The sequence below is a fragment of the Crocodylus siamensis genome, chromosome 5 (genome assembly GCF_052110815.1).
Source record: "Crocodylus siamensis isolate JL-2025a chromosome 5, ASM5211081v1, whole genome shotgun sequence".
In the NCBI taxonomy this organism is placed as follows: Eukaryota; Metazoa; Chordata; order Crocodylia; family Crocodylidae; genus Crocodylus; species Crocodylus siamensis.
In genome coordinates, this window is record NC_143399.1 from 15,253,402 (window position 1) to 15,277,567 (window position 24,166).

The following is a 24,166-nucleotide window of genomic DNA, read 5'->3' on the forward strand; positions in this document are numbered from 1 at the left end:
TGTGGCGCCCCTGGCTGGAACACTTAAGAAGTGCCACAGCTGCAGCTCTCCAGCAAGGCTGCTACAGAAGACTACAGCAATCTGTGGCTCTGGTCCCCTTTCCCCCAGCAAAGAGGGGAGAAGACAGTGGAGGGCACCAGAGAGTAGAGGTAAGCAGGGATCTGGTAGTGACGGAGGGTGGGGGTGGTTCTACCACTCCCTTCCTCTCCTACTCTTTGTCTACCCTGCTTTCCCTCCTGCCCTTGTGGAGGGGGGACAAGAAAGAGCAGAGCACTGTGGGATTCTGGAAGACCCATGTGTACCCAGTGCACAAACAACAAGAAGAGATATTAGTTTGGAGCACTGTAGCTGCTTTTGGAACATCCCAACAGGCATGTCCATTTGTCCAGCTGGCCTTTTGAAATGCCTCATAAGGCATTTGAAATATTTTAATTGTTGCATGTGTCCATGCTCATTAATCCCTACCCCCTTTTGTCTTGTTCCTCACAGGAAGGACAATCTCTCACTTTGGGTGCACACAGCAAAACAGGGCCCCAACTCAAATGGCATCTCTGGCTTCCAGATATAAGGGAAACACTGTGCAATGCAGTGGTCCAGCCCAAGATCCATGCTCCACTAAAACTACATGTTTGCCTTAAATAATACTGAGGCTTTGCACGGGGGTGACTTTCAGCCACAGGGAACACACGACCAGGAGGACATTTTTATTGTGTTTTTTTCTGATACTGCTGAACACCTGGCTAAAGCTGACCATTCTGTTAGAATATTCAAGACAGGAATGACCGAGTGCAAACATTACCTACTTCCCAACTTCTCGCCCCACCTCCCTCCACAACTATATAGCACGCACAGATGCATGTTGACATCAGCCCCAGCTGCTCAGTGACCACCACTTATGGGCGTGCACACAAATTTCCCTGTTTATACAACCTGAGAGGGAACAGTTTTGTACCGAGGATGTGAGTAGAAAACTGCTGGGCCGAGTAAGCTGGGGGATGGATGTCCCTGCAATGGCCATAGCCACCGTCTGACTTATCATGCTTCCACCCTCGCTTTCGTAATCGTCCACAGCAACACAGCTTGGCCTTCCTCGCTGGTTGTGAGTCTCTACCAAGAAACATGCACATCCAAGTTAATTACCACATTCCAAGGTGATTTCCCTCTCCCCTCATCTCGCTGCCTGGGAGGGGTATAGAAAAACCGTATCAGTGTGGTTCAGCAAGCAGTACAGGCTAGACAGATTTAAACAAAAAATACACAACATCAAAGCTCAATTTTCAAAAGGAACCTGGGCAACTTGAATGCTCAGGCACTTTTTGATTCAGTTACCCCAAGCCTTAGGTTGTGACTTTACCATACCATCAAATTTACAAGGCCTCATTGATGAAGGAAGGGTGCTAAATTCCATGCTATTCTCAATTCAGCTCCCTTGCCCTGGTATGAAATAGTTAAAGTCATTCTAAGAAACATCTTTACAGAACTTCTGAAATAGCAAACATTGTCAGGTAATGTTTAAAAAAGTGGGGGACTCATTTTGTTTTGGTGGTGTTGGTCCTTTAACAGGTGTCACATGTCTGTCTGAATGGATGTAAGCAGATGCTGGTGACAGCTAGGAAATCCAAATAGGCATCTTAGGTTTTACAAATCTAAACAAAAATATGTGGGCCCACAACATTTGTGCATAGACAAATACTGAATTCACAAAGATAAAGGTAAACTCATATACGTAGTTAATTAACCTATTTGTGGAAAGAATGGACAGCTGCAGTTTTGATGCATGGAAATTCAGAGCCTATATTTTGCAGACACAGTTTAGGAATCAAATTTGAAAGTATGGCCTGAAATATCGTATCCTGAAAACTGCAGCACCCTCACCTCCTATCACCAGCACCACCACCCACAGTTTGGTTGTTCACTCCAAGAGGAATGTGTTAAAAAGCTGGGAGTAATTCAACATGCCCATAAAGCACAGTTCAAAAATACCTGTAAAATCATATAGCTGAGGCACGGTTTCCATGATCACGCCAATCAGAGGTAGATAGAGCATGGCTACCCGGGCCTTTACCTGTGGGTCAGAGTACCGTAGATCCGAATCGTGACTTGACAGTAAATTGTGTACCATATTGATGACCTTCTTATGCAATCCAAACAAACTGTTAAAAGAGAGTTGGGTCACAGGGATTAGTTAATATCATTAAAGCAAACAATACTTTGTAACTAAATAGCTTTAAAAAATTCCTGGTTTTTATTTTTAACTTGACACACACATGTCATCACTCAGTATTTCTCAATCTGCTTGATTTGGAAACTCGTCTGTATGACTTGCATGGTTCATTTTTATTTATTTTGTCATCTCTCCCCAAGCCCTCTCTCCTCAGGACACCTGATGCCTGAAAGCCTGTCCAACGGCTCTCCCAACTATACAATTGGTGGAATAAAAGATCTCACAAAAATCTTTTCCCGTTGTACATTTTCCTGGATGACGATAACACGATACCACAATGATAACAACAGTCCAACCCTACTAAGACTCTACAGACACCTGTACAAGCATGATCTTGACACTGCAAGGGAAAAAAACCTGTGGAAAGATGATTGTGTGTGTGTGTGTGTGTGCACTCATGCACATGAGCATGCATGTGGTGTTAATTCCTATTTATTTCTAAGTCCTAGCAAGCAGCTCAGGAGAAGTCTGTCCATATACAAGGTTTGAGCACGCCTACTTCTTCAATTCGAAAAGCTTCTATCCCAGTTCATTGGTCCTCTACTGAGTCATTCACCAATGACATAAAGATTAGCTGTTGATATCACTGTTAGTTTTTCTTGTTTCTTTGCATTTTGCTAGTTAAAAGTAAGGCAACAACACCTTCTGTCCGTCTTTACCACCCCTGGAGCCAAGATATTCTTCCATTTTGCAAGTCCACTTTTATCATGCTCACATCTTGACAAACGTGTATTTTTGTCTTTATTTGGACCTCAGGAGAATTCTGCTCTAACAGTACTTGCTGGCCTGAGCATTCAGTAACATCTGTGGCCTCGGCGCAGAGGTAGAAATGGACAACCCCCCAAGAAAGCTTTGAAGTGGAGTCTTGGGTACTCTCTATAGCAACTGCCTCTCTAAACAATAAGCTTGGTACATCATTTGATCCATTGCATTACACAGGAAGTACAACCGTATGGAAATGCCATGCCTTTGCATAGCACAGGAAACAGGAGTTGAGCCTGAAATAATAAAGTGACTCCTGAATTTCAGGTATCATCCACTCTTCAACTATAACTCAGTGGTTAGTGGACCTGATTACAAAAAGGGCAACATTTGTACATAAGCCTTGGACTAAGTTCAGAAAGATTATCGAGACATATTTAGCAATGTTACACCTTTTAAGTAGTGGCCCTTACTGCAGCTCCAAAAGCAAGAGTTAAAGCTCAACTCCAAAGGTAGATGGAAAGTTTTCCCCAGGCAATCCAGCTGTAAACAAGTACCTGATCATTCAAGCTGGGGAGTCAAAGGTGGCTGGACATGAGGGCAACCCCAGTTCACCCTTGTGGGCCACTGGCTATTGAAAGTGGTGGGCCTTATTCTATCGCTCCCAAAGGGAACCCAAGCTCCTGGAGGATTTCAACCTCTTCTTGACACCTTTCCAAAGCATTTTAAACTACCTTGAAGAACATATGTATTCTAACTGGTTGCCTCAACTAACTCATGCCGATAATGTGTCACTGAGACCTAAACAAGAAAGGAGACATTTACATAGCTGGAATGGTATCAAATGTGGTTGAAGAAGTCTTTTGTTATAATTTTAAAGTAACTGCATTTATGTCTGGTTAGTATCAAAGAAAACAAGGGTTGGAAGGGACATCAGGAGGTCATTTAGTCCAACCCCCTGCTCAAAGCAGGACCATCCCCAACTAGATCATCCCAGTTAAGGCTTTGTCTAGCCACATCTTAAAAACCTCCGAAGATGGAGATTTCACAATCGTTCTGGGTAATTTCTTCCAGTTCTTTACTATCCTCCTAGTGAGAAGGTTTTTCCTAATATCTAAGCTAAACTTCCGTTGCTGCAACTTGAGCCCACTGCTCCTTGTTCTGTCATCAGCCACCACTGACAACAGTCCAGATCCATCCTCTTTGGAACAACCTTTCAGGTAGTTGAAGGCTGTTATTAAATTCCCTCTCAGTCTTCTCTTCTCCAGACTAATTCCCTCAGTCTCTCCTCATCAGCCCAGTTCCCTCAATCTCTCCTCGTAAGTCACATACCCCAGCCCTCTAACCATTTTTGCTGCCTTCCACTGGACTCTCTCCAATTTGTCCACATCCTTTCTGTAGTGGGGGGCCCAAAACTGGACACAGTACTCCAGATGTGGCCTCACCAGTGCTGAACAGAGAGGGATAATCACTTCCCTTGATCTGCTGGTAATGCTCCTGTTAATGTAGTCCAGTGTGTCATTAGCTTTCTTCACAAGGGCATGTTCCCAGTCATTGCCGTGTCTCTTCTGCTGTCATCCTGAGATGCACTATAGGCTGCGATACAATGCACCCCAAGATGAGAACATTAGAGACACAGTAATGGCTGGAAACACATTTAGGAACAAATGTAGGTTGTACCAGATTGGGTGTGGTTGCTGAAATAGAGCCGTGAGCACAGACTTGTCCCTGCACTGATAAGCTGCTCATGGGTGCTGTGAATTTGAGTACACTACCAACAGAGCTATGCTAATTTATATCACCTGAAGATCTGGCCCCTTGTAGTAGACTGATTTTCTCCTCACTGGGTGCATTCACATGAGATGCTGCGTCACAGTAGCAAGGAGCTGGGGCAACATAGCTCATCACTACAGTAATGTAGCGCTGGTGGGCATTTACCGTGACACCGCTGCTACTGTTCAGTAGCAATGAGCATTTCTAATAAAGAGCCACGCTGATTTCCACACTGGTTCCCTATTCCGGTTGCAGCCTCTTTGGCTGATTCCAGAGACTTGCTTCTTGAATGAGATTCTCATATGTACATTGCTGGAAAGCAGCCAGCTCACGTGGATTGACTGTGGAAAGCTTCAATAGCTAATCCCACGTTAAGTAAATACATCCTTCTGCAAGGATGGGATGTTATTGGACCATACAGGCCCCCAAAAGGAAGATCATGTTCTTACATCTGTTTCTAGGGCCACTGGCAAACATTCAGTTAAAGGCGCAATGGGATCTGATGCATGATTCCCACAACTGTACTTCCTGCCATGCCACACACGCTAGGCAGGAGGTGCGATTGTAGGATCAAGCATCAGATGCCATGATGCCTTATTGCTGGAGCAGAGGGTGCCTGGGACCCTGATCAGGTGCCCCAGCCTGGCCTCACTTTCAATTAATGGTGTGACTAGAACCAGCCCCAAAGTTGCTGCACATATTCTGGTTATTAACTTTGTGGCTTATTCCTTGTTTTATCACACCATTAAGTGCATTCATGTGTGGCCCAGTAATTATGATTAAATATCAACTAGTTAATCATGTCTTAAGTGTAACATGTGCCAAGGGCCTCTAGGATGCAAACATAATCAGCAAAGGATAAATATCTATTTTGAACCCTCCCATTACCTAGGTGGTGTTCTGCTGAGATCTTCCGAACGCATACAATCTTTTGCCAGTTGACTTTCCACAGAGCCAAAAACTACATGAGACTGTGGGTGTTTGCACTAGAAAGGCTCCTGAATGATGCTCCTGGAAACCAATCCAGGTATTATCTGCAGTGCCATGTCAGAGTGCACATTACAACACTGCTCAAATACACCCAAGTGAACTGAAGTAGGTATCTGAAGCAGCATTAAAAATATACACTGAATTCAAAGAGATGGCAAGACCAAGCCAGCATAAAAAACCTCCCAGTGGAAAACAAAGTAGAAAGGATATCAGTGAATATATTCCCTCTTCTTGTATGGTGTAAAGTGCAAGTGAGGTACGTTACAGATAGGTATATAGAACTGGTGTCTGGGAGGGCCCCAGTGAGGGGGAAAGTCATCTTTACACTTTTTTGCCGTCTTTCATTATCCCCTCTACCTAAGCAGTCGTCAGAAAGGTACGTATGGAAACATTCATTCTAAATAATACAAACTGCTTTCCATGACATGACAGAGGAAGAAGGAAGCAACAGCAGCACAACCACAGAAGGAAATATCTGAGACTGAGTCATCCATACTCCTATGGACAACAGCAACGGAATATATGTTATGAATTATTGAAGAGAGATCAAAACTCCCTATGAAAATGTAGGGAACATTGCTCCAGGGACCGTCCCAAGGACTGTACCTGTAATGGCATTAAGAAACTGTGTGAACTAAGACCAGCAGAGAAGCCACTGGTCACAGTCAAACTGGCCTGAGAAGTTCTTTCATGGGGCAGAGCAGCTGGACAAAAGCAGGAGACAGTGGTTAGGTACGTGTGTCACGCTTAGTGCTGAGAACACTGAAGGCCCTGTATCCGTGGGTGGAAGAGAGAGCGCAGGTGCCAAAATACATAAAAATAGTACAAGGAGAACAAGACCAGCCTCAGTTACAGAAAGAAACTGATTTCTGATTATTAGGTTGGACACAGTTATGTCTTAGCTTAGATTTGTGCAGGTGTTGTGCATAGGTGTAGTTCTGCTGTGGTTTTTAACATCTACTTCAAAGTAAAGATTCATTCTTGTTTCTAAACTAGACATTCTAGGGGGAAATATCCTCAGCCTATGCTGTCAGCTCCTCTTTCAGCAAACTGACCCATGAACCTGATATCTCTGGATGAAGGGGGACCAATATCTGTTCATCTGAGTCCATGTTGCTAACACTGTAACATATACCTCAGCTAGGAAAGAACATAGCAGAACTTCAGACTATGGATGACTTACGTAAGTCCTCTCCTATTCCAAGCATTTTCACATGGTAAATATGGTCCTAAGTGATGAGAGCAGTTGAGTGGGCATCAGGATTACTGCACAGTATTCCCAGCTCTGCCAATTATTTGTTGCATAAGTTTGACAAAGCCACTTAAAAGCTATATTTTCATGACATTACTTATCTATTAATTACATACGTCATTTACAAGGGAACTGCAAGGCTTGGATGGCTGGCTGGCCGGCTGGCTGGAGCCCACTAGGCTAGCTTGGTGAAAGCACATGAGTTTCTCAGCCAATGTCACACAAGGGAGTAATGTGGCCAGCACACAAGGGAGGAATGTGGCCAGCATTACACCCGCCTGACTTTGACTCTCTGGGCCAGAACAGATCTTAAACTCATGTCTCCAAAGCTGTGGTAAGATACCCTAACCACTCTGGCAACACATCTCTCTGCAGCGAAGCTAAATTTATGTAACAGGAAGATCCTCATATAACATGTGCTAACAACCCAAGCCCAGCATTATCAGATATTTTCTTCTGAGAATGACTTTCTTGCTACTGCTGTGAAAAGCTACATTCCTCCACTGCTCAACAACAGGGTATGTAGCCAACTGAGAAGCACTGTTAAAGGGCTCCAACGGATATCTCAACTTCCACTTCTCAGCTAAGAACAAGTGATTTTAACCATGCATGGAGAATCACGGGGTAAAGAGGCAGAAATCTGGGCTAGGGGTAGGAAAGAAAGAAGAAGATTCTCAAGTTTCTTTGACTACTTCTTCACAGTGAACAATTCAGCCAGCTCTGACTGCAGCCTGGATCCATCTTTTGCTTAGAATTACAGTAACCGCTTGGGAAAAAGTTAAAAACTCACCCATCAGCTTCAGGATCCAAAATGACAGCCAGCTCTGTTAACACAAGGCCTGCCAAGTAATGCTGCTGGCGGAAAGGCACGGACAGTTCAAACATATTTGCAATCTTCTGGTCTTGGACATTTGTAGAGAATCCAGAACTCTATCAAAAAAAAATTCAAGCTTTAGAACTTGTATAATGAGGCCACAGAAAGTTACAGCTTATGAAATACAGTAGCACCACTGTCCAGAAGTCAAGGTGATTTCTTGCAAATACCTGTTCTCTCTTTTTTTTTAATCCAGACAGGTCCACTTACGGTATATGCAACTTCATTAACTCAGACAATTAAGAGTAGATATATTTCAGGGGGGGCTTCTGCCTCTTAGAACTAGTCAACATAGTGCATGTCTACACATGCAATTAATGTGCACAAATATACTCTGGAGCTTATTGCTCCAGAGTTTTTTGCTCCCAGGTATGCTCTCTGAACATGCTGGGGGTCAGCCTTCCAGCCTGGGTTGGCTGTTCTGATTGGGCCCATGTGCTGTGGAGAGGCTGGCTGAGGCACAAGCCTGCTTCAGCGTGGGGGCTGTCTGCTGGCTAGCGCCTCACTGAAACACTCTGTGCTCCAGCCTGCCACAGCAACGTCTACACATGCTCTGCATGCATAAAAAAAACTACACAGCACGGCAGTACTTGTATTTAACTAGTATGTATCCTAAATGGGAGGAAAGAAGAAACAAGTCCAACAAGTACTGTATTTAACAAATACTACCTTGCTGCAGAATTTATTAGTTTCATGCACCCTAATAGGGATGCACAGGCAGATGCCAAGACATTTACTGCACAGTTAATTAGTCAACTGTGCAGTAAACATCTCGTGTAGACTCACCCACTGGGACTCTTAGGAAAATAAATTTTAGAGCAAATAAGTTAAACTGCATTAAATTTTGGTGTGGATAGTCTCACTGAGAATTCAAATGGCCTGAACTCAGTATCAGCCTACATCTCTTTGGAACTAACCAATCCACTTCAAAGTTATACCTTCAGTTAACTGAGATTATCTTTCTCATGTAAATGAACCTTAGCTAAGTGCAAGCAATACATATGAAAACACCATTCTAATGAGCAAAAGTAGAGCAAAAGGAGTGCTACTGAACAAAGCAAGTGGCTTATGTAGTAAAGTCTCATTTCCTTTTTTCCTCATTTCTCTGTATTCCTGTTGCACAGGGTGGGTCAAGAAATTAATATGTGGATGTTACAAAGAGAAAATAAATCGTCTTATTTTTTAATGATCACAGAAGACCATCAGAAAACTAAATAAAAAACTCTTCTTTGTCTGAAGGCAAAAGGAATGGTTTTTAAAGTTTAGGGTTTCAGAAACATGCTTTAAGTGTTCATGTGTTTTGGGATGGGATGATATCTGAGGATCCAATCCTAAGAGTCACTGTTGTAATTCTAATGTTGATTTTGATATAATACAGTGACAAAAGTACTGCACTGAGTTCCTCCAAGACATTCCTACACCTCCTGCATGACCCTGGGATTAAGGCACAAGCCCTCCCCCACTCAACCCCCCTCCCCTGGCACATTTTGGGCAATAGAAGCCAGAATTATTCCCATTTGTGCTCTTAGGGGTCTTGTCTTTCTTGGTGTGAGAATAACTTTGAAATAAGGGATCAAAAAGCTGTTAACAAGAAAGGAAGCTAAAATAGGTGCATGTGGATATCTCAGATTTACTCCTCAACACTTAATCTGCATATTTCACATGTGTTTTCTGTCACATGGTCTACCTGAGAAGTTGCTGAAGACACCGATGGTGATGGAGAAGCAGGTGGGGTAAGTAAGCTGCAGGGTAAGTTCAGGGTAACGTAGTGCTCATGGCTGCAGATAATGCGGAGGAAGTCCAGCCTCAAGGACACCAGGTTACTCGGATTTGGTACGGAATAAAGCTTTGAAGATATCTTGCAGGTATAACACAAGAGTACAGTTATGCAGCAGGAACAACCACATTAAAGCACACTGCTTTTTCTATCAATGAATAACACTAACATCCGCACCACTGCAGTTTTGGCATGAGGGAGTGGTACATTTCCCATACAAGGCAGACATCAGTATTTTATCAGTACAAGGTATCCCAAATTTATACAAGCCCACTGCAATGTGTTAGGTACTGTACACATGATGGTCATCTCCTAATGATTTCAGCAGCGAGTTTCACAAGGACAGTATGTTGTCCAAAGGGGTAGCAGGTCAAGCGCTCAGGTTAACAAATCATACACTAGGCTCCAAAGACCCCTGGAGCCCCACAGATTTTGGTGTATGCGGTTCAAGCCTGTGATGAGGTGCATCAGACCTCCAATCAGCAGATACCAAGGGGCTGATGGACAGAACAACTTCCTCCCCAGCTGCAGCTAAGTCCAACACCTGGTTAACAACAGCTGGATAAAAGGCTGCAACAGTAGACTAGGTGGGGGAGCTGCAGGAGATATGGGGAGATTACCCCAGGCAGCTCTTCAAGCAATAATTTCCTGAGTTGCCAGAAAGGGTGAGGGTATCTGAGCTAGCCCCTGAGCAGAGACTGAGGGCCTGAGCCAGTGCATAGTGTAGAGTGCACTAGATTTACACAGTGCAACTAAGAGGGGAATCAGAGATGGAGGAACACAAGTTGAACAGTGACAGATGAACCTACATTTTCTACAGAGACACAAAGATAGTGGAACACTGTGCTCCTGCCTTATAGCCAGTCCTAAGCAAGGTACAGCAGTGAGCCACACCCTAGTACTCAGCCAGGTCCTAACATTTGTCTGTTTACCTGTTTGTAGTAGGCCTTAACAAGGCTAAAGACAAACCCTCTGTCCATGATGGACAGCAGATCATGGAGGAAAAATGCAAGACTGGTATTGAGCCTTTCAACCATTTCAGTATCCTAAATGGGAGGAAAGAAGAAAGAATGCAAGGAAGAAAGCATTGTTATACTGGATAACACAGTTGTTTCAAATACACATCCCAAATGCTGCACCTATACAGAACAAGCTGTAGGGCAGGTGCCTAAGACTGGACCAGGGTGAGGTTTAATTGCTTGCCATTACCTTCTGAAACCGTGAAACTATATCACTGGCAATAGTGCTGACCAGAGCAGCTATGTCATCCATGAAACGCTCCGGAAAGCGATTCTTCCTTGGAGCATCCAGTTTGTCAGCAAAATACAAATGATGCACCATGCTCTTCACCTATAGGAAATATATATCATTTGTGGAAAACATGACACTACAAACTGTGGGCTTTTTAGGTTTTTAAAACCATGGATTGAAGCTGTAGGCAATTAGCTCACCATAAGCTCAAAGAAGAACCATGCCTGCTGCAGAGCGGCTTCCCGAACACTCCCACTGCAAACGACCCACTGCAAGGCCAGTTCTTCATGAAAAAGCTAAGCAGATGCAAATCCAAAGTTAGCACAAGTCCCCAGATTTGCTTGCCACACAACGTGAAGAATGGAAGCACGTGAAAAATATGGTGAACAGTGAGGCTAAGCAAAATAATAAATGAGAACACAAAAGCAGTAATGATGTCCCTTAAAGAACCTCCCCCAGGATAATAATGTAGGACAATGCTGTGATGTGTGAAGTGAGTACATTTCACGTCATCTTGGTCCAAATTTAGATTGTAAATGTGAAAAAATTTTCCTATCCCCCTCAAGAAAAATGTTTGGTGCTCAAATTAGTTTAAAAATCTACCTTTCTGCCTCATCTGATTCTTGCAGGAAAAGGGAGCAAAAAAGTGGACACAGAGTGATTTGTACAAAGGTTTTTATTTCCTTTGAGAAAGGACTTTAGCAAAGCTATACAACAGGGAGGGGGGAAGCCATATGGGCTAAAAACCAGCTTCTTGAATTATCCTCCTCTTCCAAGATCAATACAGGCTAGCAGCAGATGGTGGTAGTGTTTTTATTATTCAAAAGGTCCATATATTTTGTGTCACTGACAGTACCTAACAGATAGATTCTTGCCTCCTTTAAATGTGATAATCCAAAGTGACTCCAAAGAAGTCCATGGAGTCACTTAGGACTTAGTGATCAGGGAACGGTCAGAATCTGGCTTTGCAGATTTTGTGAACACAATTCACTGCATAAGAATAAATTATTTACATCATTAGAGAGCAGTATTTTAATAGTGCTTTAAGCCTTGAATAATCTGGCTCTAAACAAAATGGGCATGGACATATTCCAAGATGCCCAGCAAAAGCTGTTCCCAATGACCTCTGAAAATCAGGCCATAAATAAAAGACAGACTGAATCATATTTTCATAATCACTTGATCTCCCTGCCCCACCGTATCATTTGTCTTCACTGAAATCTACCTTTTTGGTTGGTAATCGTCCTGTTAATGTTTGTAAGAAACTTGACGTCTCTGTGTGCGAAGACATGCGATTACAACTTCGATCCATAGCCTACGGAGTGAGATGAATGAAGGATGACAGCACATTAAAGTTTGCTGTGGATGGTTTTTGCAGCTCAAGGACAGTGTGCATTTTCAAAATCCTGTTCAACAGTAGGTGTTATGGGGTTTTACACCATCACGCTCTCTTTTTTTTACCGTCTCAAATTCTTAAGTCATATGTAGATCTGGTTTCAACAGTAACAATAAAAAACATCTGGATTTTTTTTTTTAAGATGTATAGTTTCTTTAGATCAATGCATTTTTTTATGCACAAAGACATTTAATACTGCAAAGCATGAAACTTTTCCATAGTTAAATTCTGTCAACGTGCACATGTCAGGAACGTAATACTATCAAACATTTTAGTGCCATACCTCTCAATCTACCACAGTCTAGTGGTCCACAAGAACCCTATCAGGGTAGGGAATGGGAAAAATTACATGAAATTATTTTTTTTTTATCACACACAATGGTATCCATGAGCTCAATTTCAGGATTCAACACTTCTGATGGAAATAATTTGCCTCTATGTGATTGAGTTTATATCAAATGTTTGTGAGAGTGAGGTTAATTTGAGTTTAAAGAGACAGGAAGTTGAGAGGTATGTTCAAAGCAACCATGCAGTGTCAAGCAGCAGGCAGCTATAGGTAAATAAGTGAAATCTCTCTCATTTAAGCCACTACAAATTTCATACTTTGCAACAAAGAACAGGTACAGCTTCATCTTATGAGATGATTCATTTACATAATAGGAAGGATGGGTTCCAACTTTTGTATGTATAGCAATTTTGGTTTAATGACATTTCAGCCCAACCTTCACTTTAAAAAGAAAGAACTGCTTGACTATGAATATTAAATGATTTAAGGAAATGGTAAAATGGTTTGCAACATTAAAACCAAAAGCAAACATGGACAACTATGATGCAGCATGGAACTCTAACTAATGTTTGCTTTAGAAATGTGGTCCACCCAAAGGAGGAACTAACATTAAAAAAAGGAAAACAGTTGTAGTATCTTAATGTCACAGACCAGCAGCCACTTACACAAAAGGAGGGGAACACGTTATGAATGTATTTTGTGGTTTCATGCAGTGTGGTAGAAACAAAAAAGTGCTGATTTAAAAAATAAAAACTGCTAGCTTTTCAAAGATTCAAAAAGCAAGCCACCAAAACCAAGGTTTACACTTAAAAAGGGAAAGATGTTCAACAGGGAAATATCAGCCAAAAAACCTCAAACGTAGACACCACCTGTGTTGACTCTGCACTTGGACTGGGGTTGGATCCCCATGGGGCAGCTTTGGGACCACCAGTGTTTACCCAGGAATTGGAGCGATCTAAACCCTGGGCATATAATAGAAAGCAGTTGGGAAAGGAAAGAAACATTACATGTCGCATGCCATACAATAATTGGACGTAGAGAAATGTTATTCATAAAAGAAATCAAAACGTGTTCCCGCAAACACATCACCAATTAGTACTGTTAAAGCAACCCAAAGTCTCAGGCACTTACTGAGAAATTTTAGTTCCAAAGGTTATTTGATTATTTTTCATCACACATACACATCAACATTGCTGAAGGCCCCTGTCCAGGCTACCCTGTTACACTGGAATTCTGCACTCAACAAAACCACATTTCTGCTCTTGTTTATAATAGTTTAAAACTGACTTTACAGGGTCACTCCAAATGCACACCAATGAAACAAAGAAAAATCTGGCTCGTAGATGACAGAAACTAGAAAGGATAGCCTGTTGGGTTTCTGTATTTTTCAACCCAGGTTACTTGCCCTACTGTGTTCAGAAACTCTGCATGCCCTATTGGAAAATATATAAACTCTGAAGAGATAAAGCAGCGTGTTCACAGCAAATTACTCCAGCCAATTGGGAAAAAAACAGTCCTGTATATTAGATGTTAACAAGGACCGGAGAGGAAAATAAAAGGATTTTCCACTCAGACCAAATGTTTTGTTTTTCATTTTTATAGCACAACATTCCTGATTTTCAAATTCTAATATCTCAAAAAACCTGGTCTAATTAATATGATGCTTGTCCCCAAAATTTGCCTCTGCCAGGAGATCATATAGGCTAATTTTCTGTTGGAAAAGAGCCAGGTTTTTACCTTTCACAAGAAAGTTAAAAGATAATGTGGGAAACCAAAATTGGGCTTATTCCAGAAACTGTTTTACAGTGTAAACTGTTAGGCTCGATCTAAAGATGGCTAAATTCAGTTTCTTGTCTTAAAAGGACTTTGGATCACCTTGCTATATAATGCATCAAAATAGTTATCCTGATACATACAACTGATAACAAACAAATTCACAAATGAGTTGCAATGCCCACCTAAATGAGAGAACTTTAGAATATCTATGCAAACTTTGGGCCTGAAGCAGAAGCTCCCAGGAAAGGGGCATACCACTGAGAAAAACAATTTGTCTCATGTGTTTAAAACTTACATTCAATTTGAGACAACTTTAAAACCCACTCCTCACTGTTATGGCATAAATGACACATTAACCAATCTAGTACGAAGCAGCACAATAGTGTAAAATTTTGTTCAACAGACCCATTGGCAATGTATATTAACAATACGTACTTCAAAATTGTATTTTATTCTTAGTTTTTTTTCAAGAGAGAGGAATCAGCCTTGGGAAGGCTTCTTTACATGTATAATTTTGCATTCTGTGCACAGAAGTGAACGGCACCATTTGTAGCTAAAGTTAAACTCATGCTTAAATCTTTGCAGAATCAGAACCCAAGATCTCACTCCTGCATATCCTTTATGATCACATGTAATTTTGATTACATGCCTAATCTTAATTACTTCAGTGGGAGAATCCACTAAAATGAAGCTGCATGTGTAATTAAAATGTATAAAGCAGGAGCCAGTTTTTGATAATGCAGAAATTTCCTCATTACAAAGAACACAAATCCTATTAAATTCCTAGCAATTATGAGGTTTATTCTTGCAACTAGATTGCAAATTTGGGTTACGCAGGTCCACATGCAGAATAAGGGCCTAATAAAATGACAGCAGTCATAAGTGCCTGGTATCTTCTGTTTGTTTCCAGGAAGCTTAAAATAGCTTTAAGACCACGTCAAGGCAATCACTAAATTTGACATAACATCAGTGTGGTCTCTGCCCTCAGATACTGAAAGAAAACTAAGTGAGAGACCCCAGATAAATGACAGATCCCAAATTATCTATATTTCACAAATTCAAAGTGGTCCTATAACGGAGGTAACTACAGTACTTCAGAATTCAAGAGTTTATCTAAATCAAATCTACCAAAATATCTGCATTACAACAGAGTGTAGTTTGTACAATTGTATCAAATAATCCGATAGACAATTTTTCAATATAGAATGCATCCGACAATAGGCCCTATTCTAAAATGAAGACTGTTTAGTAGGTTTTGCTTAAATCATTATTTGGGAATATGCAATTGGATTTTTCTGCACATTTGTGGCGATTTTAGCATCCTATACAGGTACTCAGATTTTTCTACTGGCTTTGATGAGTAGAAATGATTACATGTAACTTAGGTATTGAATATTCATACTGAGCTTTTGTATTCGTTAACCAAGCTATCATCAGGAATCACCTCCAGTAACAGCAGATACACAGCAGCTACTTAAAGTGCAAAACACATCTCTGGAAGAAAAATCTCTTTCTGTTTTCTATTGCCACATTATTCACGATCCAGCATGTATAAAGCCTATAATATCCTGGGTAAATTCCATATGCATATTACTCCCCTGGGCATTTCACAAAAGGTCAAGGTTGTTTAATTAGTGAGACATTCATGTATTCCACTCCGTGATTTCATTTAAAAATAATGATTCACCTACCAAAACTTCTCCTTTCTCCCTGTTTGGGAAGAAAATGACACTCCTGTTCTTTTAAAACTAGTGATATCTCTTTCTCAGATCAAGTCTCCCCTAATGTCAAGGTGCCCCAGGTGGGTGACTGTACCAACAAACTGCTTCACTAATTTTCTTGAAGGACTGGGTAGAAAAACATTCTTTGAAGTGGTTCAGAAAGTAAATCTGTGCCAGAGAAACAATGGGTTGGAGGAAAGGGCAGGCCTCCAGCTGGGTTAATTCTCACTGCACTTACAGTTTATACCAGCTGAGGATCTATACCTAAGAAAACACAGGAAGTTAGCGTGCAGTAAACAAGCAGGGGGTTCTGCACTGCTTTCCAGTGGGGACACTCTTAGTGAGTATTAAGTACAAGAAGGTTTAATCCACTTCAGGCAAAGGCTCTCTTACTGTGCCCTAAGGGTGTTCACAATGGCAGCTAAGAAGCATATGTAGCATGCTAAAAGTTACACCTTCACCTACTGCTCACTAAGCCCAGAAGGGATCCTGTCCCCATCCCCATCATCCAGTTTATGCTGGGGACCCTTAGAAGATGGAGTAGGATATGGTTGGTCTTTTTTTTTTCCTTCTCATCATCTTTAGCATGGCAAATAGAGTGGCAAGTGTTCTGGGAGCAAAGTACCAGCCACCTTACCAACATAAGACAAGACCATGAGGAGCCAGCCATAAGAACTTTTAAAAGAAATAGTGTTCAAGTTTCCTTTAAATTTACGTTTAAAGAGAAATATGGGAGATTCTCTATGACCCTAAGCAGTGCACCCATACCTTACTTCCAATGATTGACCTAACTTCATCATCCGGTGAGGTTGGTGTCCCAGATATATCTGGGTTGCTGTTACTAAGACTCCTTGAGCGATTCAAATTAAGGCTTGCTGGTCGGACAGCTGATCGAGCCATGGTAGCATAATGCATTGATCCTCCCAAACCACCAGGACCTACAATATCATAAAGAGTGTACTGTTATATTACACATTGTATGACAACTGTATTACATATTGATCATGGAAAGTCTGCTGCTGCATACCATCTGTGTCCTGACAAATTTAGTCAGAAGGGAAACCTTTCTGATGGCAAAGGTTGCTGTAATTACTCCTCTGCCATCACCATGATTAGCTGTCCAGTATAGGGTATGTGACTTCGAAAAACAGAGTATAATCAGAATGCTGCTTTGTCCACTGATCCCTGACAACTAGTATGGTTACTGGGACCCATAGAAACTCAGCCTAGTGGCTGCTCTATCTTGTGTCTGGAACCAAGTTGCCAGCCCCAAGTCACAAATGCAGTCTATGTCACATGGACTCCACTCCAAACTGGTGTGTCAAGCACAGGCTGTCCAGTCAAGAGAATCTGTGCATACCTGTATTTTTCCACAAGAAGAAAGAATTTCACTCTTCAGAATAAGTTTTTTCTGCTTCGGATAAAAATAATTCCTCGCAATTGCCACAACACTAGTAAGCTAACCATCCCAAAGCCCTTCACAAATATCAACTAATTCAGGTTTTGAAAAAAGTAAGTACTGTTCAATTCATCTCACAGAGGGCTACTTTGCAGAAATCAAGGTGTAAGTTATTGTCAGGACTTGGGTGGAACCTACCAGGACTCTCTGCTAACATCTGACCTAACGTAGGAATCATATTCTTCCTGGGATTTGGCTAAAATACAGAGAAGAACTTACACAACATATAATTCAGTAAAACATATTTTAAAAGCAGAAAGTAAAAGTACCTGGAGAAGGAGAATTGGGGTAGGTGTTCGGCAGACGAAAAACATAATAAATATAAGAAGCGAGAAGACTGTTTCTGCCATGCTGGTCCTGGTTTCCATCTAGGTTTTTGTGGAGTCTGTTTATGATCGATGCCATCGCTTCAAAAGATGCTTGTCCCAGGTTGACTGAAAAGGATAAGTAGGGAATTGATTTTTAAGACTCTCAGCAGTGCTTATGATCTACCATATTTACTTGATGCCAAGACAAGGTTTTTTACCCCCATTCATCACGAGGAAAACAAAGCTTTGTCTTAGAACTGAGAACCCGCTTGCAGTGCTGGGGCCAGTGCTGCTCTCTGGCTCTGTGCAAGGTCCCTGCTGAACCAGGGAACGGGGAGTGAATCCACACAGAGCCAGGGAGCAGGACAGAACCCAGCACCACTTCCCATACTGCTCTCTGGCTGTGCGCCGGGTCCTGCACTGCTCCCTGCCGAGTCAGGGAAACAGTGGGGGAATGAGCACAGAGCCAAGAAGCAGCACAGGACCCAGGTTGCAGCCAGAGAGTGGCGAGGGACCCAGCATGGAGTCACCTAGGAGTGCAACATGTGGCAGTGGTGGAGGGGGAAAGGAAGGGGAAGGAGATGGGGGAGAGGCAAGTGGCTAGTGGTAGGCAAGAAGGGGGGAATGTGTGGTGGGGGAGCAAACACCAGGGAGCAAATGTGAGGGTGGGCGGGCAGTCCATGGGCAGGAGGAAGTGGCATGGGGGCAAAGTGGAGGGGGGTAAGGGGCTGGGATCAGGCTGCCTGCCTCCCCTGCCTCTTGCCTCCCTGCTGTGTTCCCCCCCTGCCAGTGCTTTCCCTGCTGCAGCGGTGGAGAGGACAAATTTAAGATGACCCTCCAATAATTTTAGACATGGACAATTAGGAGATAAATAGCAAAGCTGGTCATAAAATAGCAAGAGATGCTCATTTCAAAAATTTTAGTTGAAATTTTGAAGACTTGAGACCAGTTCCAACAAAGATTAAGAAGAAGTGTGACCTATAGAAATGAATCTCCATTTTGTTTAATATCAAATGTGAAGACTCGAGGGCTGGAGTCACTAGTTTTGTCATTAATTCCAACAGGTTCAGTATCAAGCCTCTGGCTAATAGTAGAAAAAACATCTCAGGAAGTTCACAACATGTTCTCCATTAACTATTCTGAATCAGTCCAGTAACAACTGAAATGTTAGTGTAGCAACAAGAACCACCCAGTGGTATATCTGAAGAAGTTATGTTTAAAAATGAGTAGTTGGAAAACCTACGGGGGACACAGGGAAACAATCTAATCAGATAAGGGTTGGCCTAGATTTGCAACTCAAATGTGTATTTGTCCTTAGTTACTTAAAAGACAGCCACTAGTTTCATGGACTTGCACAATGAACAAACCAAAACAAACCAAACCATTTGAGAGCTTTCAAAAACAGGACCTTCCACATCTTGTTCAAAACAAGGCAACCACTGTGTTGCCCAAACAAATCACTTTTGTAAAAGAAAATAAGCAAGCTAGGGGATTGAGCCATCTCCCATTCACTTCACTACTTTGAAAATGTCAACCAACGTTTTAAAATACTAAGGACTTAACTACACTTTTCACCTCTTTACTCAGATAAAAGTGATGCAAAACTGGTTTGGTGTAACTTAGAGTTGATTCCAAGGTTTAAAATGTTCTCTGGTCTGCTACATTTTCAAATATAAGGGCCAAAATCTGCTTTAAGTAAGGTCAATATAATTTCAGTGCGACTTCACTGACTCTTAAGAGCAGAACAGAGATCAAAGTCCATACTTTATTAGCTGATATTTATACTTTGAACTCCCTGGTCCTTTTAGACAAGCTGAGTCTCTGAGCTGCCATAGAATACATGTCACTGCAAACTCAGTGTGGAGGTCACGCTAGTTAATTTTCAAATTTATTCTACTGGAACAACTCTAGTAACTTTAATAAGCTCATTTAAATTATTTTAATTCTCTTCCTGGCCATGCAAGATGCCACTGTACAATATGGGTAAGATTTCAAAAGTGCCTAAATAACTTAAGAACACAAGTTGCCTTGACATTCACAAGTAGCCAACAGAGTATTATCCATCCCTGTTGTGCATGCTTGAGAAGAAAAAGCATCTGTGCTTATCAAAAGCACACCATATCAGACCAAGCTTGCTTGCTTATCCTACCAAGCAAACAATTCTCTGAGGTGTGTTCAGAAAGTAGAGCAGTAACACCTTCACCTGTGTTTGAACTGCAGGACTTGAAATACTGAGAAATTCCACCCAGTGTTCAATTACATTATTTAAGCACAGCACAGCCCATAACACCGAGAGAAAGGAGGAATTACTCATGCTGACAGAATCAAATCCACTACAATCTCACGAATGTACAATGTCTAAATCTACCCTTATCTAAGCAAAGATATTCCGAAGTGATTAGCAAAACCACATCTTAACACTGTGAAACCTTAATGGGCCTCGATTTCCAAAAGTGACTACTGTCTCAAAGCTGGGCCCCTGTAAAGTACCTCCAACTGGGCATCGATGTCAATTCAAAAAATCTTTCCATTAGATATTTCTAGTGTGTAGATCACTACAGATCTAGATGCCAGCATGCTTTATTTTGAGGACACATAGTATATCTGCAGTTCTAAAACACAAGCCTAAATACGGCTGTTTATTTCTTCATTATGTACAAAATTGTAAGTGTCAAACCAGCAGCTACATAATTCTATAAAATTTAAAATCAAATAAAATACCTATTTGGCCTGCAATGACAGGGGGTCTTACTACCAGAAGAATCAATTTATCCAACAGGAGATGAAGAAAGCGTACTACTGGCTCCAGCTGAGATGAATTTAAAGCTGAAATGCTGCTTTTTAATTCATTTTCCAAGTTGTTTTCCATAATCCTCATGTCTCCAATTCGCACAGGGAACATATGCTCATCTAGAGCATGGACAAGGGCAAAGAACTTGTCAAGGTAAGGGTCCTATGCACAGACAAAAAGAGATTTTTAGCTGTTTAACTTTTAAGGTCTCATGGGAGCCACTAGAAGTTACCTGTTTATTGAGAAAATATCAATCAAGCCAAACCAACTGAAATCATTCTCCCAACCACATATAAATGTAATAAATAATATACGTATTTTAAAAGAAATGTTGCATTCAAAATGTACATATGCATTATAAAACAACACGCAAATACTCATTAGTGAAAATAACTACAGGCTGACTTGGCAAACTGAACAGAAATAAGAGGAGGATAAACTTAGAAAAGTAAAAAGTTAAACAGAGGAGCCAGAGTGAAAAGGGAAGACAAACATAGAAAAAGAACAAATGTGAGAGCTCTGCTTCACTCAAGGTATCTAAATGTAATATCTGAACAACTGAAAGTATTGCTGGCCATTCTGTTCTCAGGGCTACTTGCAAAACTCTCACCAACTTCAGTCCAAACTCCACTGGTGCATTGAAGGAAGAGTTCAGAGAAATGGTTCTGTGTTCAGTCATCTCAATACTTCATATTCTTTATTATTTCTAGCATTCATTGAAGTTGACACATGTTTACTACTTTTTTTTTTTTTTTTTTTTACATGTACTGCAGCTTATATAAAAATTCAGTGTCAATGGTGCTGCCACTTTTAAACATAAAGCTTTATGTGCTACTGTAACCTATATTAACACTTACTTGTGTATGGATAGATGATACAGCAACAACTTCCACATTAAAAACTCCTTTATGATTATCTACCCACTTCATTCCAGGAAGGGGCACCTATAAGAAGTTCATGAAAATATTAAATAATCAAGCTACAGCTGAGGTAGTGCAAACCACAGCCCTCCAGAAAACTTAAGCATTTCAAAATCATCTGTGGCTTCTGACTCATCTGTTCTGCAGAAACATTTAAACATGAGGAATAACTAACCTCTGGAGAAAGCACAGAGTAAGCCTGCGGTGGTTTCTCCAAGGAAACAGGTAGACAGAACTGACCAGTCTTCAAGCGTCCATTCTGAAGCATCGGGATCCACTTAAGAGGAGGATAAATACATCATGTCTTAGACCTCACTTAAGCCTCATAGGTTTTCATATCACACTCAAGCACTTTATGGATGAAAACATAGCTACTGCAATGTGTGATAAACTGGAATAACACATATTTACAAATTGCAGTGTTATTCAAATCACATCATGCAATGACAAATTATGTCATGTGTAAGTGCTAATAATGATGCTTAATGGCATGTAAACCAAGGTCCTACAAACACAGCTTGCTTTGGAATACAATCTGATTTTGTTTAAAGAGCAAGCAAAGGAGATTCTTACTGTATATCCAACTGGAGTCTCAAGGGGAGTGTTCTGTTTCTGCTGGCAGCTGACATGATAGAAAGTAAAGAGGAGGTGATGATGGTCAGTTAAAGTGGCTGGAAGCTTAACCTTAATTTCTTCATGGAAATCAGGCGATCTGTTTAAAGACAAAATCGTCAATTTAATTACGGAACAAATTTTGTGATGTGTATCACTACTGGCATTCAGGTAACCAAATTCAATCATGTCGTGTCTTATTTTTTGACTTACACTTTTTCCAAAATCCTGTTTGTATTGTACGTGCGAGACCAAATCTTTTTCAGAAAGCATATGAAAGGAAGGAAAGAAATGGAATATCTTAAAGGATTAAACATTTCACTTTCTGAACACTAATGCTTGTAAAGGAGTACTATTTCAGAAAGCATTTGTATTGCTCTGTCAAAAGCTTTTCTGCTCCTGTGTATGTTGTACTTTAAACATGGAGGTCATCATGTTAACAGTCAAAAAATATTGCTTTGCTAGTCTACTGTAAAACCTAACTAGCTTCAGATTTGTAATTGATGCACCATGCTGTGTCTTGTCTGAGAGCTAGTCATAATCTGCAGTTCCTGTTTCCAAGTTCAAGAAGAGTTTAACAGGCCAGTTAAGGCAACAATTCACAAAGCACTTTTAAACATGTGTTTACCTTGAAGCATGCCAGCCCTGTGCCCCTCACATACTTAAAGTTCAGTTTGGGCTAAGAAGTTGTCTTGGCTGAAGCCTAATGTTTCATGCCATTTGAAAGTTAAGATTCCAAGGTTTCAGATGCTGCCTGGGATTTTCCAAAAAACTTTGCCTTTACTGAAGCACTAATTCCAATTCTTACATGAGAGCTTCCCCTAGCCATGACAGTACTTTAGGATCTCCTCTACCTGGGTACGCTACAGCTCTGGTGTTTCTTCACTTGGGCTGGTAATCTGATCATAATATCATTCCGATGCAGGCTAGACTACACAAATGGTTACAGTCTTCCAGTGCCTTACCATTTTCCCATGCTCCCAGGAGTACAGACAAATTCTCCCACAACAATTCACTGGGCAAGAATCCTAGAGCAGCTCAGTTTCTGGCAACACAGAACAGAAAGTCGTAGCTGCACGCAGAGCGCAGTGTCAGCGAAGACACAGCAACTTGAGTCTGGCTTTGTCAGATGGCTGCTCACTACTGCGGTGGACTAACCCCAGTGCTCATACCCGAGAGCTGGTCTCAGAAAAATACAAATGTCTTTGCTTTTTAAAAGACAACTGGTGCACATCCCTTATGACTTATTTGGTTAAAAGCAGATGACTGAACAGTATTATCAGCCATTCCTCATGTAAGGGTAAATCAGGTGAATTTTCTTCCTACTTTCAGGGGGGTGGGGAAAACAGTACCTGCCTCTTCCGTATAGATCTGACTGAAATCCTAGCCCCACCAAAGTCAATGGGAGTTTTGTTATTGACTACAGCCTCACTGTTAATGGAGCCAGGAATCTGGGGGGGATGCAGTGGGGCAGATGCATCCCCCTTTAAGACCCAGTTAGGAATAACAGCAGACATTTTTTTAAATCCCCAAATCCTGTCTGTTCTCCACCCCCCAAAACCTCAGCCCTCACTCTCCCACGTCTCCATCCTTAGCTGCATGGGCTCACTCTGCTGCTGTCCCCGCTGACCCCGATATCCCAAGCTAAGTGGGGTGGGGGGTTCTAGAGCCACTCCTGCCTGGTTCAGCGAGAACAGTGGCATGAGCAGCAGGCGCATTTCTCTCATTGCCCATTTCCCTAGTGATCCCTGGCAGCCCAGGAACACAGAACTGGAAACCCACCCATTGTCGAGCCTGCTGCAGCAGCTCTGGAGGGAGCCCCTCACCACTGTGCAATGAATTTGGAGAGCTGTGGTTTGAGACATCCGTGGGGGAAGAGCTCCAGAGCTGCTCAGCAGGGAACACCCAGGGCTGGGCAGAGAGGATTATCCCAACTGTCGCTATTGCTGTCCCTGGCTGGAATGGGGTAGAAGCAGCTCTGGAACATCCTCCACCTCCTCATCAGCCTGAGACAGTGGCAACAGCAGGTGGAAGAAGGGCAAATGAAGGGAGGA

At 41.7% G+C, this 24,166-nt stretch overlaps 1 protein-coding gene across 6 annotated transcripts in view; it reads right to left on the minus strand.

The window, feature by feature from the left end:
* The window catches only part of DOCK7 (dedicator of cytokinesis 7), a 156,459-nt gene that overhangs the window by 36,050 nt on the left and 96,243 nt on the right, over positions 1-24,166 (minus strand). For all 6 annotated transcript variants that reach the window (XM_090049422.1, XM_090049421.1, XM_090049419.1 and 3 more), the window contains exons 17-30: positions 22,074-22,212; positions 21,676-21,777; positions 21,438-21,524; positions 20,511-20,742; positions 17,751-17,915; positions 16,791-16,960; positions 12,069-12,158; positions 11,044-11,139; positions 10,802-10,942; positions 10,525-10,638; positions 9,503-9,673; positions 7,732-7,871; positions 1,984-2,153; positions 953-1,107 (exon numbers count right to left, since the gene is read on the minus strand). In XM_090049422.1, the coding sequence (XP_089905548.1) occupies positions 953-1,107; positions 1,984-2,153; positions 7,732-7,871; positions 9,503-9,673; positions 10,525-10,638; positions 10,802-10,942; positions 11,044-11,139; positions 12,069-12,158; positions 16,791-16,960; positions 17,751-17,915; positions 20,511-20,742; positions 21,438-21,524; positions 21,676-21,777; positions 22,074-22,212 (1,972 nt within the window). The remainder of the gene's footprint in view (positions 1-952; positions 1,108-1,983; positions 2,154-7,731; positions 7,872-9,502; positions 9,674-10,524; positions 10,639-10,801; positions 10,943-11,043; positions 11,140-12,068; positions 12,159-16,790; positions 16,961-17,750; positions 17,916-20,510; positions 20,743-21,437; positions 21,525-21,675; positions 21,778-22,073; positions 22,213-24,166) is intronic.